General features: G+C 43.7%; 1 protein-coding gene across 1 annotated transcript; it reads right to left on the reverse strand.

Moving 5' to 3' along the window:
- Positions 1-1,560: 1,560 nt before the first annotated feature.
- Areg (amphiregulin) lies at positions 1,561-10,318 on the reverse strand. Its single transcript, XM_010640606.3, has 6 exons — positions 10,166-10,318; positions 9,113-9,349; positions 6,385-6,586; positions 5,249-5,404; positions 3,293-3,398; positions 1,561-1,695 (listed from the first exon to the last, which is right to left on the reverse strand). Exons 1-5 carry the CDS (start codon positions 10,206-10,208, stop codon positions 3,308-3,310), a joined length of 729 nt encoding a protein of 242 aa, XP_010638908.1. The 5' UTR covers positions 10,209-10,318; the 3' UTR covers positions 1,561-1,695; positions 3,293-3,307.
- Positions 10,319-13,505: the final 3,187 nt, after the last annotated feature.

Raw genomic sequence — 13,505 nt, forward strand, 5'->3', positions numbered from 1 at the left:
TCCTTAAAGCCTCTGCTGACATCACACTTTACTTAAGCAGCACTGAACTAGTTTCTGTGTTTTCCCTTTCAGGTTATATGGTTTGGTGACCTCCTAATTCTGCTCACGCCTACAACGATCTCTCTATCACTTCTGCTCACCCCTCAAAGGTAGCCTCCCTTTCTTTCAGGCCCCAAGGATCCCAGGTGGTCACCTCAGCGGGTGGCTCACACAGATGATGGTGGGACACACTTCTTGAAGACTAGGTGGGGTCTCCAAGTATGGCTCTTCCCTCCTGGTGTCCCTAGCACTGCACTCAGTGAGTGAGGATGAGACCAACAGTACAGAAGATGTCACAGCAGAGGTGAACCACAGGTTCTCCACACTGGCTGTAGACAGGAAAGATGTAAGGTGCTTTCAAAGATATCAGAGCCCACGGCTCACTTCAGCTTGCTCAAGTCAGGGCCTGGGAGGGAGGTGCGGACATGGACGCTTAGACATTTAGAACTCATTGAGTGACACTGTGCAGCCAGGCTGGGAAGTACCTGGATTGGTTCTCCCAGGCATGGAAAAGAACCCAGTGAGTTAGGTATGGCAGGGACAGGAGAGGGGCTGATGCTTCTTATCTGTGAGAGTCTGTGAGAGGATGCTGACATTATGCTTGGTAGCGTCCTCAAAACATCCCCCACAGATTATAAAGGCTGTTTTGTTTTACATTTGTGTAGCTTTGATTAGCAGGGCACCAGACTGTGGGTCACCTCATAGCCCTATTGTCCTTGGAAAGGGTTCCCCCAAGTAAGCGCCCACATTTGTTTAAAATACTGGGAGAGAAGAATAGGAAGCAGAGGGAAGGAGTAGGTGTTAGATGCCTCACACACTTATGTCCTGATAGGAGGAAAAGCAGTCTCAACGAAAACACTTTGTGGTTCTCTAAGAATGTCCCTTTCATAGTGTTCAAGCCACTCTCATCTCTGCGCATGGAGCATTCATGTCATTGTGTGAGCAGTGGCTTCGAGCTCTTTTCTGACACCTGGGCCGGCTGTAACAGAGACAGTGCCATACGCCATTCCTCAATTCGCAGGGCATGGCACGGGCTCTGCATGGAATAAAAAAGGCCAGCTGGGAGGTGTTCTCATAAAAATTCTTAGTGTTTGCAGGGAGAAAAAGTGCCTATATTTTCTCATTAAGAAAAAGCTCATGGGGTGGGGATTTAGCTCAGTGGTGCTGCCACCTGCTTCACAAGCACAAGGTCCATAGTTCAATTCCCGCTAACCCATGCCCCCCCACCCCCCAAAAAGAAAAAGTTCCTTAAGAAAGGGAATGTTTTAAAAATCAACATAAAAATAGAAGAGGAGAGAGAGAGAGAGAGAGAGAGAGAGAGAGAGAGAGGGGAAATCCTTTTATAAAGGATCAGCAGCTCAGTATCAGGAGAAAAATAAATACCTTGGAATACTGTAGTCTCAAAACTAATATTCAAACTCAATCTGTTTCATTAAAAAAGTTTAATGAGTGGTAAAATAAATACACTTCTATTAAATATTAAATAAATTATTTACAACTTGAAAAAATACTTTTTATCTCCGCGCATCTGTTTATGTACAGACATAAGACTTAGCATAAAAAGTGACAAAACCACCAGAAGTTTCCCTTTTCTTCATGAAAGGAGACCAGCTCATCATTTACTCTGAGATGGGGCAACGACTCCAACCTGATGTCCTGTGAGAACAGAGGGTTAGAAATGAGGTCAATGCCAACGCAGTGTCAAAAAAATTTCCAGGAATCAGAATTTCTGTCAGTTTTTCTAGCATTTCTTTTGAAAAATGAGAAGAGCTTTTCAGAGACCAGCTGTGACTATGGCTTGAATTCCTCTTTCATTTCTCCTTAGGTTATTTGCCTATTTAGGTAGAAAACTACAAATTCTCACAACCATTGTGTAAAACTCTGCTTTAAAAAATAAGGAACAACAGTGATAAAAAAGTCACTTTCCTAACCAAATCTACAGAGTAGACATAATTGAAAACAAAGACTAGGTGGCTTAGTGTTTTATGATATATGGGTAATTTAGTATAATTAGTACCAAGGCATAATAATAGCTGCTTCCAGATAATAGGCAGCCACCATATGCCAGCGCAGCATATCCCACAAGGGCATTAAATAGCAACAACAACAAAAAATCCGCCTTTATTTAAATCGGTGGTCTTAACTTTTGCAAGTTAAGCCAATACAGTAAAAAACAATTGATGTAATAAATCCTGAGTGTGGCATCCGTAGGAACAAAGACCTATATCCTGAGTTATAACAGGCCCAGAATGTAACACAACACATAACCAGTGCTGACTGTTATGGTTCCCCAAGCACTAGAACCATCAGGAGCCCTCATTAAAAGAAATTTTCATCCAGTAGACTTTGGGTTGGATATGGGAATATGCATATCTAATAAGCACCTCAAGTAACTCTTCACCCACTAATGCCAGGAACATCAGTGGCTTAAGAGTGTGGAATCATTTTCCCCGAATATCTGAGGAAATATCAAATCAAAGTGTATCTTGATTTCCTTTCTGCTTTCTCCCTCTGGAAGTGATGGTCATTAACTCCTGACATTCATCAACAAAATATCCTTCTTCGCAGCTTCTTGCCTTCTGTCTAAAATGTGTTCGGCTCTCCCTTATTTATTCACTTATTTATTTAGTGCTGGGAATTGAACCCAGGGCCTTGTTCATGCTAGTTACACCACTGAGTTACACTTCCAACTCCAGAGCTCTCTGCCTTTACAAAAATGAAATTATATATCCTTACCAAATTGTTCTCAAGTCTGTACTCCTTACTACTCTCTGAAGGACCGTCCAGCCTACTGTCTCCCCCTATCACCTGGGGTGCCAGCACCCTGACCTTGGCTGGCAGGGTGTGAGCTCAACCTGGCCCTGCACACTTCTCTCCCCAACACACATCTGAATCAGGCCAGTTTCCATGGGGTGACACTCACTGTACTTTCCCTTTCCATTCCTCTCCACTAAACATTAGTTCTTGGAGAACAAGAACTATGTCTCACCAACATAGTCAATTAATACACAGACCGAAGCTGGGTGTGGTGGCGCACACCTGTAATCCCAGCACTGGGGAGGCTGAAGCAGGAGGATCACTGTGAGTTCGAGACCAGCCTAGCCTACATAGTGAGTTCCAGGTCAGTCTCAACTACATAATAAGACCCTGTCTCAAAAAAAAAAAAGAGATATTCCTCTTCTTCTTAAGATAGCCATGTTATAGTTTGGATGTTATGGGACAGAAACTAAAGACATCTTTTGAAAGATCAAACCTGTATCATCCTCAGTTATGCCATGCCATGTGTGTTGCCATTTTCTTGTCTCAGCTTCTTTCGTTCTTCTTCTCCTTCATAATCCCTGAAGTACCGCTTCCGAAGCCTGGGGAGAGCAACACATCCTAGAGTTATCTCAGCTCTTTTCGTTTGTATGTTGATGGGCGCGTCCACAAGTACCAGAATTTCCTTCCACTGTGTTCTTATAGCCAAGCACTATACCCACATTCAACCCAAGCCTGAACTCAGCTCTGAAGTTTACTAACATTGCCTTTAAATAAACATACTTCCAGAGGAATGAGACGAATTGTGTCCCCAAGATGCACGGTTTGAGAAGGCACAGAACATACACACATCTTGAGCACAGGAGGAACAGACAATGGCACAGTATGACACCAATTAATTTAAATGATTAGAATTTTTAAGTGGCTTATAAAACAGCTTAGATTTATCTGTAAATATAAATATTTCCTTCTCATTTTATTTGTTGTTACTTTCTTTAAAAACTAAGTTGTTTAAAAATGTCTTGGTGTTGTATAAGCAATTTTTTAATTAGGAGGCCCTTAGTCAAACTACTAAACACTGTTATGACAATTGTACAAACTTTTCTTGACTGTTTAAGGAAAAATTTCTGTAGTTATAAAATGACAACTGTGGCTTCGACTTAGTTTTTTGTTTTGTATGTGAGGAAAACGTGGGAGGAAAGGATAAAGCTCTTGGCTTCATTTGAAGAGTGCCAACAGGATAGTCTTGCCATGTTTTTCCAAAAGATTACTAAATATTGCAGGCTGAATAATTAGAAGTTTAATTATTCCAAAGCATCATCCTTAACTCGCAATTTTTTCTTCTACCCTTCTGTCAAATAATAATAGTTTTTCTCTGAGTATCTTTCCTAAACACATTTGCATTATCTGGCTTAGGAGTAGAAAACCAGAGCAAATTCTAGGGTGTGCAAAGCAAATTCAAGCTGCACATCAAATTTTATGTACACGATAAAACAGTTTTATGTGTCATTTTATCACTATCTGATGTGAATTTAAGATAGCAGTAAACAGTGTTAGAAGATAACCCCTTCTTTCCTGAAGTCAGTAGTCATAGATCATACACAATCCAGTTGTTAAAGTAATTTACTGAGACCTAAAATTAGAACAACAGTCCACTGCTTTTCCCAAGCTCCGAGGGCTGGCACATGAGTCATCTGGGAGCCACTATGCCTCCCCCAGCTCCCTGTACACAGTGGACAATACCATCCTGAGGCATGGATCCTGCCATCTGCCTAGCATGGCCCAGTGCCCGCAGTCACTGGGCAGAAGGTGGGTAAGTGGTATGCTGTTCCCAGCACAGGCAGAAACTGCCAAGGTGCAACAGTCACAGAATTGTCCTGGCTTCCAACAGCATGCCATGCAGAGCAAATGTTTGGTTTTTCTTTTTAATAGGTTCCCATATTACTTATTGGATCATAACAAAATAGGCCCAAGCTATGCTATAAAGCACTATGATATGAAGTTACTAAGTCAGAATTTGGCCTTGTAATATGAGCAGAGACAATCTTGTAATGGCTGCTAATTTGAAATTCTCTTGCTTGATGCTCTGTGCTTGATGCTGTGAACCTGTTGTGAATTAGCCCTTATTTTCTAGGAAGCTTGCTAAAGCTTAAAATATTCAAAGATCGATAGCAGCACTTTCTGAGACTTGGGGGAAAAGCATACGTAGAAAAAAGGAATAAAATGATACTACCAATTTTTATGTTCAAAAAATTTCTAGTTATGAAAACACTTTATATTATAAAGCTTTAGTGGTGGCCAAAGTAAAATAAATTTTGACCAAATTCAGATTCAGTATCATGTGCCACCAAAAGAAGGATTCTAGTAAGATGCAATAGTGAATTATGATAGAAGTACTGGGAAATACTGCCCCATGTTCCTTCCTTGGGGAGTTTAGGTCAACCACACTTACTGGACTGTGATCACCACTGCGACGGCTGTAAGGCTCACAGCAGAGACGAAAGCAGCGATGGCCACCAACGCGATTTTTGACAAGTCATGACCAGCAATCCTGTGAGTCTTCATGGATTTTTCCCCACACCGTTCTCCAAAGTAATCCTGGTCACATCTGCAACAACCCATGTTTTAAAATTAAAATCACCAGGGCCAGGGGTTTAGCTCAGTGGTTCTGTCACCTGCCTCACAAATGCAAGGACCCAAGTTCGATTCCCGGTACCAAAATAAATAAATAATAAGATCACCAAATACATTTTGTGCATTTCAAGTTTACTTTCTAGGTCAAAAAAAGCCATTTAATTCCAACATTAAAAACAGTAATGCTAGATATTTGTATTCCAAAATCATGAATACATGTGTTATGTTCTACCTAAAGATCTGTTAGCTTTGACCTGGGTGTGATAATCCAAGAAGTCACACTCTACCAAGTTTTAGTGGCCAATTGCTACCTCTAATGCCTTGTTACGCAGTTAATACATTGCCTGTCATCTCACGTGCTGATGCTTTGGTGGAGGTAGAACAACATGAAAGATTATGCAAAAAGTATTTTAAAAGGATGTTTTCAAAATACATATTTTGTAAAATGGCAGTTTATACAGGGGAAAAGAGTCAGAATACTACAGCCACACATAAAATCTGGCCAATTGCCCTTTTTATTTTAGTTTACAACCTGCAAGCTAGAAATAGTTTTCGCATTTTGTTTGTTTGTTTGTTTGTTTGTTTGAGACAGAGTCTCACTATGTAGTTGAGACTGACCTGGAACTCACTATGTAGGCCAGGCTGGTCTCGAACTCACAGCGATCCTCTTGCCTCAGCCTCCCAAGTGCTGAGAGTGCTTGGGAGCCTCCCAAGTACTGGTGTGTGCCACCACGCCTGGCAAGTCTTTTGTTAATTAAAATGACTGCATTTTAATTTATTCCATAAGTACATACATGACCTTGGTCTACAAAGCCTAAATGTCCACCTGACCCTTGAATGAGACATTTGTTGACCCTTGATTTATACACTGTAAAAAACCAATGATTTTCTGAAGTGCAGGTTTTCAGATGTGATATGAGAGATATAGAATTGCACAGAATTACAAGAACTTACTGGCAGGTTACCCTATCCATGTTCTCTAGGTATTTGCATTCTCCATGAATGCAGAAGTTTTGAAACTCTGCAACACAAGGATTTTTCTTTTTCTTGTTTCTTCTACTTTTTCCATTTTTGCTTCCCTTTTTCTTTCTTTTGGGTTTATCTGAAGTCTTTTCACCTTCTGTCTTGTTTTTCTTGGGTTTCACTACCTGTTCAACTGAAAAATAAAAACAAGAATTCTTGACAACTGTTACTGTCACCTGGAATAGGACTGGGGAGACACGAGACAAGGAACTCAAAGCAGGAGAGGGTGAGTTCACTGTTCATAGAATGCACATCACTAAATGGGCAGAGAATAGTTGTGATGTGCAGCACTTAAAAACTTGGACACCTTAGTTCTTTCACTTCTTATTCACATACTTTAAATTGATTTGTATAAGTATCATCATCAGTATTGCTAATAGGAGTTACCTGTGAGAAAAGTTCATTAAACACTTTAAATAGTTTCTTGAATTTCTAGTAGTACCTCCCAAGTTCCTAGTAATGGTCATGGTCGTATATACTGTTATCTACATGATGAAAAAGAAGGAACTGAAATTCAGTAAAGGTAACTTGCCATAGTAACTTTCCACGCAGTGGAAAATGAGTGCCTGAATGTCAGAGTTTGTGATTTTCTTGTTCTGCTGTTTGCACTTGAAAGTCTCAATGCCAATGATCACAGTGGCCATGGGTGGGGGGGGCGTTGCTTTTGTGCACTGTACTGGCCTTTTGGTCATTGTCCCATTGGGAATTGATGGACACTACTTGAGGGAGGATGGAAAAATGACAATTATATATTTAATCAATTTTCCAGCTCTCAGATTATAACTAATTGAAACTTGACAGGGGGCTCATTTCTGGGTCTATTTGAAAATAGCCTAGTGGTTTTGTATTTGATGCCCCAGAAATTTCTCTTAAATTATCAAGTCTCCAGAAATGTTGTTCAGCCCTCTGGTTATGCAAGGTGTGGGTTACTCCCATACTAAACATGAAGAGGGGAGGTTTCCATCTGGTGCTGTACATTCTGTTACACTAATCTCTTAATAGGTTTATATGATCCAGCATTTAGCAAACAGAGCCCGGCAAAAAGAGAAAATACTGTTAGTCATAAGGTCACCCAGAACCATTAAATAGAAAACATCAGAAATTCAGTGAAGATTAGCAAGGTCATCAAAGATAGAACCCCCATGACTAAGGAAATGACAAATCTTTTAGCAGATTATTATAATATAATAAAGTCAAATTAGTAGTAATTTTAGTAGGTGGCGATGCAAATTTTATACTGAGACTTTTCTCTGATTGAAAAAAGCTAGCATAAATCCTCTAAAAGAAACATTTTAAATGAATGCAACTGTACTTTATCAGATAGATTACAAGTCACAGAGTCAAACACTAGTCATCATGCTGAGGTGTCGCAACAGACATTACATCCATGGACATTTAAATGAACAGCCTTTCAAAGGAGTTCAACCAACGGTCTCAGGCTACTTTATGACGTGTCACAGTTTGGATCAGCAGTCATTCACCCTACTAGCAATGTATCTGATCTTCTGAAATGTTAACAGCTTAAACCATCTTTAGGAGACCAGTTGCTGTACACTGTGATGGTCTAATGTCATCCCTCTGCATACAGGAATTGTGAGTGATCCCTCTCCACACAGAGTCTAGCTCAGAAGCAAGGGGGTGTATTCATGAAAACTTTCCAATCTGCCGCCAACCCCAGCCACTGCTGCTGCAGTGCCCACTCCCCCTTCTATCAGGAGCCCGACAGAGGAGGAGTCAGATGCTCTGAGACCATCTTGTTCTGCCTCTAGGACAGATGCTCCTGGCATATTTAGCTCTGATTCACCATGGCCTCTGCTTCCTTTAAGCTCCAGAATGTTGTGAGGGTGTAATGAACAATCTTACCTCTTTCATTGACATGTACTTCATTCTAAGCAAAGGGTCTTTTTTAAAAATCAGCTAACAAAAAAAGTGAAGGGAGCCACGAGTCACTACTTTTCAACTAACAAATAAGGTTTGGGTTTAGTAATATAGTAATTAGTATAGTAAGTAATACAGTTAAGTAAGTAAGATTTGGGTTTAGTCACTATTTTAATAATTTAAAGTTTATGCACACCTTTCTTCTTGACTATTTCTAGCAGGCATTACTGTTGTTCTCACCACTTTCTCAACACCTAGTATTTAAAAACAAAAAGTGTACTTCCTCCTTTCCTCCTTCCTTCTGGCTCCTTGTGTTAGAATGCAGTTATTTGCAGAAGGGCGGTGCTGGTGTGTGGAGAGGAGACCCAAAAGCTAAGACGCAGCACACACAGCAATGCTTGAGCTCCCTGTCTCTCAGGAGGGAGGGCATGGAGCACCGTGGAAAGTTATTGCATCTGAGATCAGCTCAGGCTCTAATTCTGGCTCGACTGCTTGCTCCCTCTGTGACGTTGGCCAGGATAACCTTTCATAGCTTCAGCTATTGCATCTGACAAATGGGAAAAACAGTTCCTACTGAACAAAGTCGGGAGGGTTGAGTCAAGCATAATGCACTGGTTAGGCTGTGGGCATGCAGGATGTGTCCACACACTGTTCCTCTGACTCAGTTTATCTATGCAAGTGTGATGCTTATGCACAAGAAGCTCTGGAAGCCACTTTCTTCCAAGCCCCACCTCAGTCCTACAGACCCCCCCAGCTCTGTGTCCCCTTAGTCTCTGCTCACCTCTGACAGAGTCACCCACGATGTACCCCGATGTTCCCGGCTCTGTGTCATCCTCTTCTGAGTAGTCCTCCTCCGCCCCTGAGGACAGTTCCCTGGAAGAAGGCGTGGCACTTGCAGGGGAGAGCATCTCACTGTTTGTCATAACCTCAAGGCCACCATCACTGTGGCCCCCGGGCAACAAAGGCCCACCTTTCCCAGAGTCTGTGTCATTGAGGTCCAGCCCGGCAGCATAATGTCCTGCAGGGGAAGAAGGAGAACAGGAGATGAACAGGGCCTCCCACCAGACAGCCACAGGCAGAACAGATCCTGTCCTGATCCAGGCAGGCACTGCTCACTGCTACCATTCATGGCTGAGTCACCTAGGAAAGCCACTTCGCACTTTGCCAGGAGGAAACTCGGCTGCCCCAAGTACAGAGCTGCTCTGACCCAGGTTTCTTCCCACGGTTTATGTTAATTTCTACTAGGCAAGGCCCTGCGGAGTTAAGCCAATGGGCTCACTCAGTTGGCAGTGTTCAGTGTCCTGGTCCAAACACTTTCCCACCGCTAACCACAGCTCTGGGGAGGATGCTGGCTGCTGTATGAAGAGGTGCCAGGTGGATCAGACTTCCTTACCCTGCGCTCGAATATTTAAAGGGATATGTAGATAAAAGGAAAAAATTCATGTAAAAGGTCGCCAATGAGAATGATAATCATTGTCCTTTTTCCTTATTATTGTGACTCCATAGAAGAAACTGAACACCAGCTAAGATTTTGCTCTCTGAGTTTCAGGACCCTGCTTTAATTTTTAAGTCTTAAGAGGGCAGAATCAAGGAGTCTGTTCTCCCCTCGCTGGGGCCCTAGGGTGTCCTCTGAGGTGGTGACATGGTCCCCAGAACAGGACGGGAAAGGGTTCAGGGAGAGGCAGGGCACTCCGGGCAATTCAGGACTCCCTGGATCTGCACCCATGAAGGTGCCTGCGAGTGTGCGGGATCCGCGAGCCGGTAGCACCAGGCCCTGGGACACCCGTGCACCATCCGCCTCCCCGTCTCCTCCCTCCCGTCTCGCGGCGCTCACCTGAGCCGAGGACGAGCAGCGATAGCAGCAACGAGGGTGTCATGGGTCCCTGGTCCCTGGTCCCCTAGTCCCTGGTGCCCTGTCTGAGAGGAGGCTGCGCTGGTCGCCTCTCCACCAGGCACCTGCGTTTTATAAGGCGCTGCGGGACGGGAGGGGCGGGACCGGCGAGGACAGGCACGGGGCGGGAGTCCCTGTGACGTGGGCCCCGCCCCTCTCCGCCGCTGGGCTGGGCTGGAAGGCCCTTCTGAGAACGCCCGCTGAGACGCGGGCTGGGAACAAGGGACGGGGGAAAAAGGTCTCAGGTCAGAGGAAGGGAACCAACCCAGAGACGGGGGAGGGAAGGCGGGCAGTAAGGATAAGGTGTGATGTGCACTGGCGCCCTGGGAGAGGGTGGTCATCATGCACTGTGAGCAGGTACCGATAAAAATAAAAATTAAGTTTTAAGAAGACCAAGCATGACTTAGCCATGGTCAGCGTCCCCGGCACATCAGATGGGGACAGAGTGGCTGCTTGGGCAGCTGGGTTTCTGTTTCAGCGGAGCCAGGTCCCTCCTCCCCAGTGAGGGTCGGTGCTTCCTTTCTTTTAACATTATACTTTTATTAGTCAATATTCGCAGTACATAATGACTACGTCGGGGGGGGTGCCTGTGCATCACACATCTTACTGCTCTTTCCATCACCTTTCCCTCCATCACTTGTTCTCCTTAACATTTGAGATCTGTCTCCCTGATTTCCTATTATCTATCTTTTATTTTACTCATTAAGTTAGTTTCTTATATAAGAGAAACCATGCCATGTGTGTCTGATTTATTTCACTTAACATTGTGGTCTCAAGTTATATCCATTTTCCCATAGATGACTCAAGTTTATCCTTCTTTATGGCAGAGTAGTGCCCTGTTGTGTGTAAATACCACATTTTTTTTATCCAGCCATCTGTCGATGGATATTTAGGTGACTTCCAAGACCAGACTTTCAAACCACTCCTCTCGTTTTCTTTCTGTGGCCCAGGGCCCTTTCACTGTTGCCAAATGAAGCACTTAAAATTTTACCTGCACCATCTCGCGCAGTAGTCCTGCTGGGTAGGTACTGACCTCTCACTTTGCAGGATAGAGGGCAGGTTTAAACAGCACAGCGAAGGGATGGACACGGTGGCGATGGCAGATGTCAGGCAAGTGTGACTCTGATTCGCTTGGCCCTGCCTCTGCCTCTTGTCCCTCTGATCAAGGAACTGAGGGTGAGGCAGATCTCTGCGGAAGAGCACTGCTGAGCCAAAGGAGTACTCTCACCTGGTAGCACATTGGCATCTGGGACAAGAGCCTCTGCCTTTCAAGCTTCAGGATGAAAGGGGCACTGTGAGGGCCCACTGAGCACTGGAAGGGCCTTCATTGTGAGCAGGAGGCAGGGGTTGCCAGAAGTGACTGACTTCGATAGAGGAGCTCCAGAACTGGATTTTTCTTGACTTCAGGAAGAGAAACCAGTTGCGTTGCTCTCTCTCCACTGTCTCCTTGACCTGCAGAGACCTATCTCTCTCCTGACTAGGCCAGCAACACAGCCCACTGAGGAATGAGGGCCGCAGTGTCTCTGCCCTAATGCTGAGGAACCCTTCAAAAGCTTGCTTTTTCCTCTGTATGTCACAGTGAGCAGGCCAAATAACTTCAGACACTGAATAGGATGGAGCAAGCAAGAGATCAGAATGGTGTCATCCAGTCAGCCTTGTTGAGGGTGTGTTTTGTGCAAACCACCTGCTGCTTTACTTGAATGGGGCAGCGAAAGGTACTAAAAAGAAATTGAGTGATGATCAGCTCCTTGTTTTTTAGCTCTGTGGTGTGGGCTAGATAATATACATGAATAATTCTAATGCATCAATTAAGAAGGGTTCAGAGTGTGTGGAAAACACATCGCTGCTTACTTTTGCCCAATGGAAAAGGAAGGGGAATCTCTGTGGGAAGACGGAATCCCCTGGAAGGCCTGCCCAGCACAAGGTTTAGTGGTGAGGGTGTGCCCCAGTGTGGGACGGGCTGAGAAGATGGCACTGCCCATTTCAGGTGAAGCAGGGGCTGCCCTGTCATCATTCATGGTAGATGAGGCCATTGTGATTCAGAAGATTCAGAAATTTTCCATACACCTCCGTGGTGACTGTGGAAATTTTGTGTGGAGCTCAGCAGATGGCCCATACCACTGAACCTTTCTGTTCTCATGGGTTTTGTTTTTGTTCTAGCTCTGCTGTGCCTGTTTTAAATTTCATTTTAGTTTTAAATCAACAATTAAATATTGCCAGTGGTATACACCATGCTGTTTACATTCTGGCTAAATTAAGATATTTGACATCTACATTCCTTTTATTTTCTTTTCCTTCTGTCATCCAAAAGGGCTCACATTTTGTGTAAGTGAAAGCAGGCTATTCAAGTTAGAAATCACTCATCTTTATTCAGAGTGATCATTTACATTCCTGTTGCACCTAACCTGATTACAGACCCTACCACATTCTGGATGAATTGCACCTTTACTGGCGCCCTTGACATTAGGGTAGTTACTCTACCACCAGCACTTGGAAGAACCAAGTGGAGTCATCCTCTGTTATATTCTCAAGCCATGAACTTTGTACCTACCTAGCATATGGGGCATTTTGTGGTGCATCTTAGGCTGGTATGGGCATCATTCTAACTGCATCCTGGTGTAGCACCCATGGTGTCCTAACATCCGGCACAAGACCAGGACCCTAGTCTTGGACTGTACAGCTGGGAGCGTGTGCTCCACTGAGACATAACCATTTCGACAAATTGCAGTAGCAACTCCACTGTAAAACCAATAAAATGAGGTTCCCCCAGTTCCTGTGAGGTGAAGTGGCTGCTACTAGCCAGCCACTGATGCAGGTGCCCACAATCTGTACCCTTGAAATAATTCAGATGTATCCCTTAAAAAACTTGTTTCCATTCTGGTGAAAGATGTGGTACAGAACTGAAGGTATAATTAATCTTGAGTTTTCAGACAGTGTAGGGGCTGAGCAAGCATCGCATCACAATCGCATCTATGAGTCAGCCCACAAACACCCAAACTGTGAAGAAATTCTCCACTGTGTGAAGAACATTTTCTATATTAATCATAACACATTAGCTCAATTTATGTATTTTTAATTTCTAGCTTTCCTCTTAGAATTTACCTATGCTAACGAATATGATTTTGGTTCTGGCTTAGAAGGAGGAAGAAGAAGAGAAAAGGAAGGAGAAGAATGAGGAGAAGGAGGAGAAAGAAAAGAGTAGGGATAAGAAAGAGGAGAAGAAGGGGAAGGGAAAGGGGAGAGGAAGAAGAAGGCCTTCCCTGCACTGCTGACATGGTGATTG

The sequence above is a fragment of the Fukomys damarensis genome, unplaced genomic scaffold (assembly GCF_012274545.1).
Source record: "Fukomys damarensis isolate Sample0158 unplaced genomic scaffold, DMR_v1.0_HiC HiC_scaffold_37, whole genome shotgun sequence".
Taxonomy (NCBI): domain Eukaryota; kingdom Metazoa; phylum Chordata; class Mammalia; order Rodentia; family Bathyergidae; genus Fukomys; species Fukomys damarensis.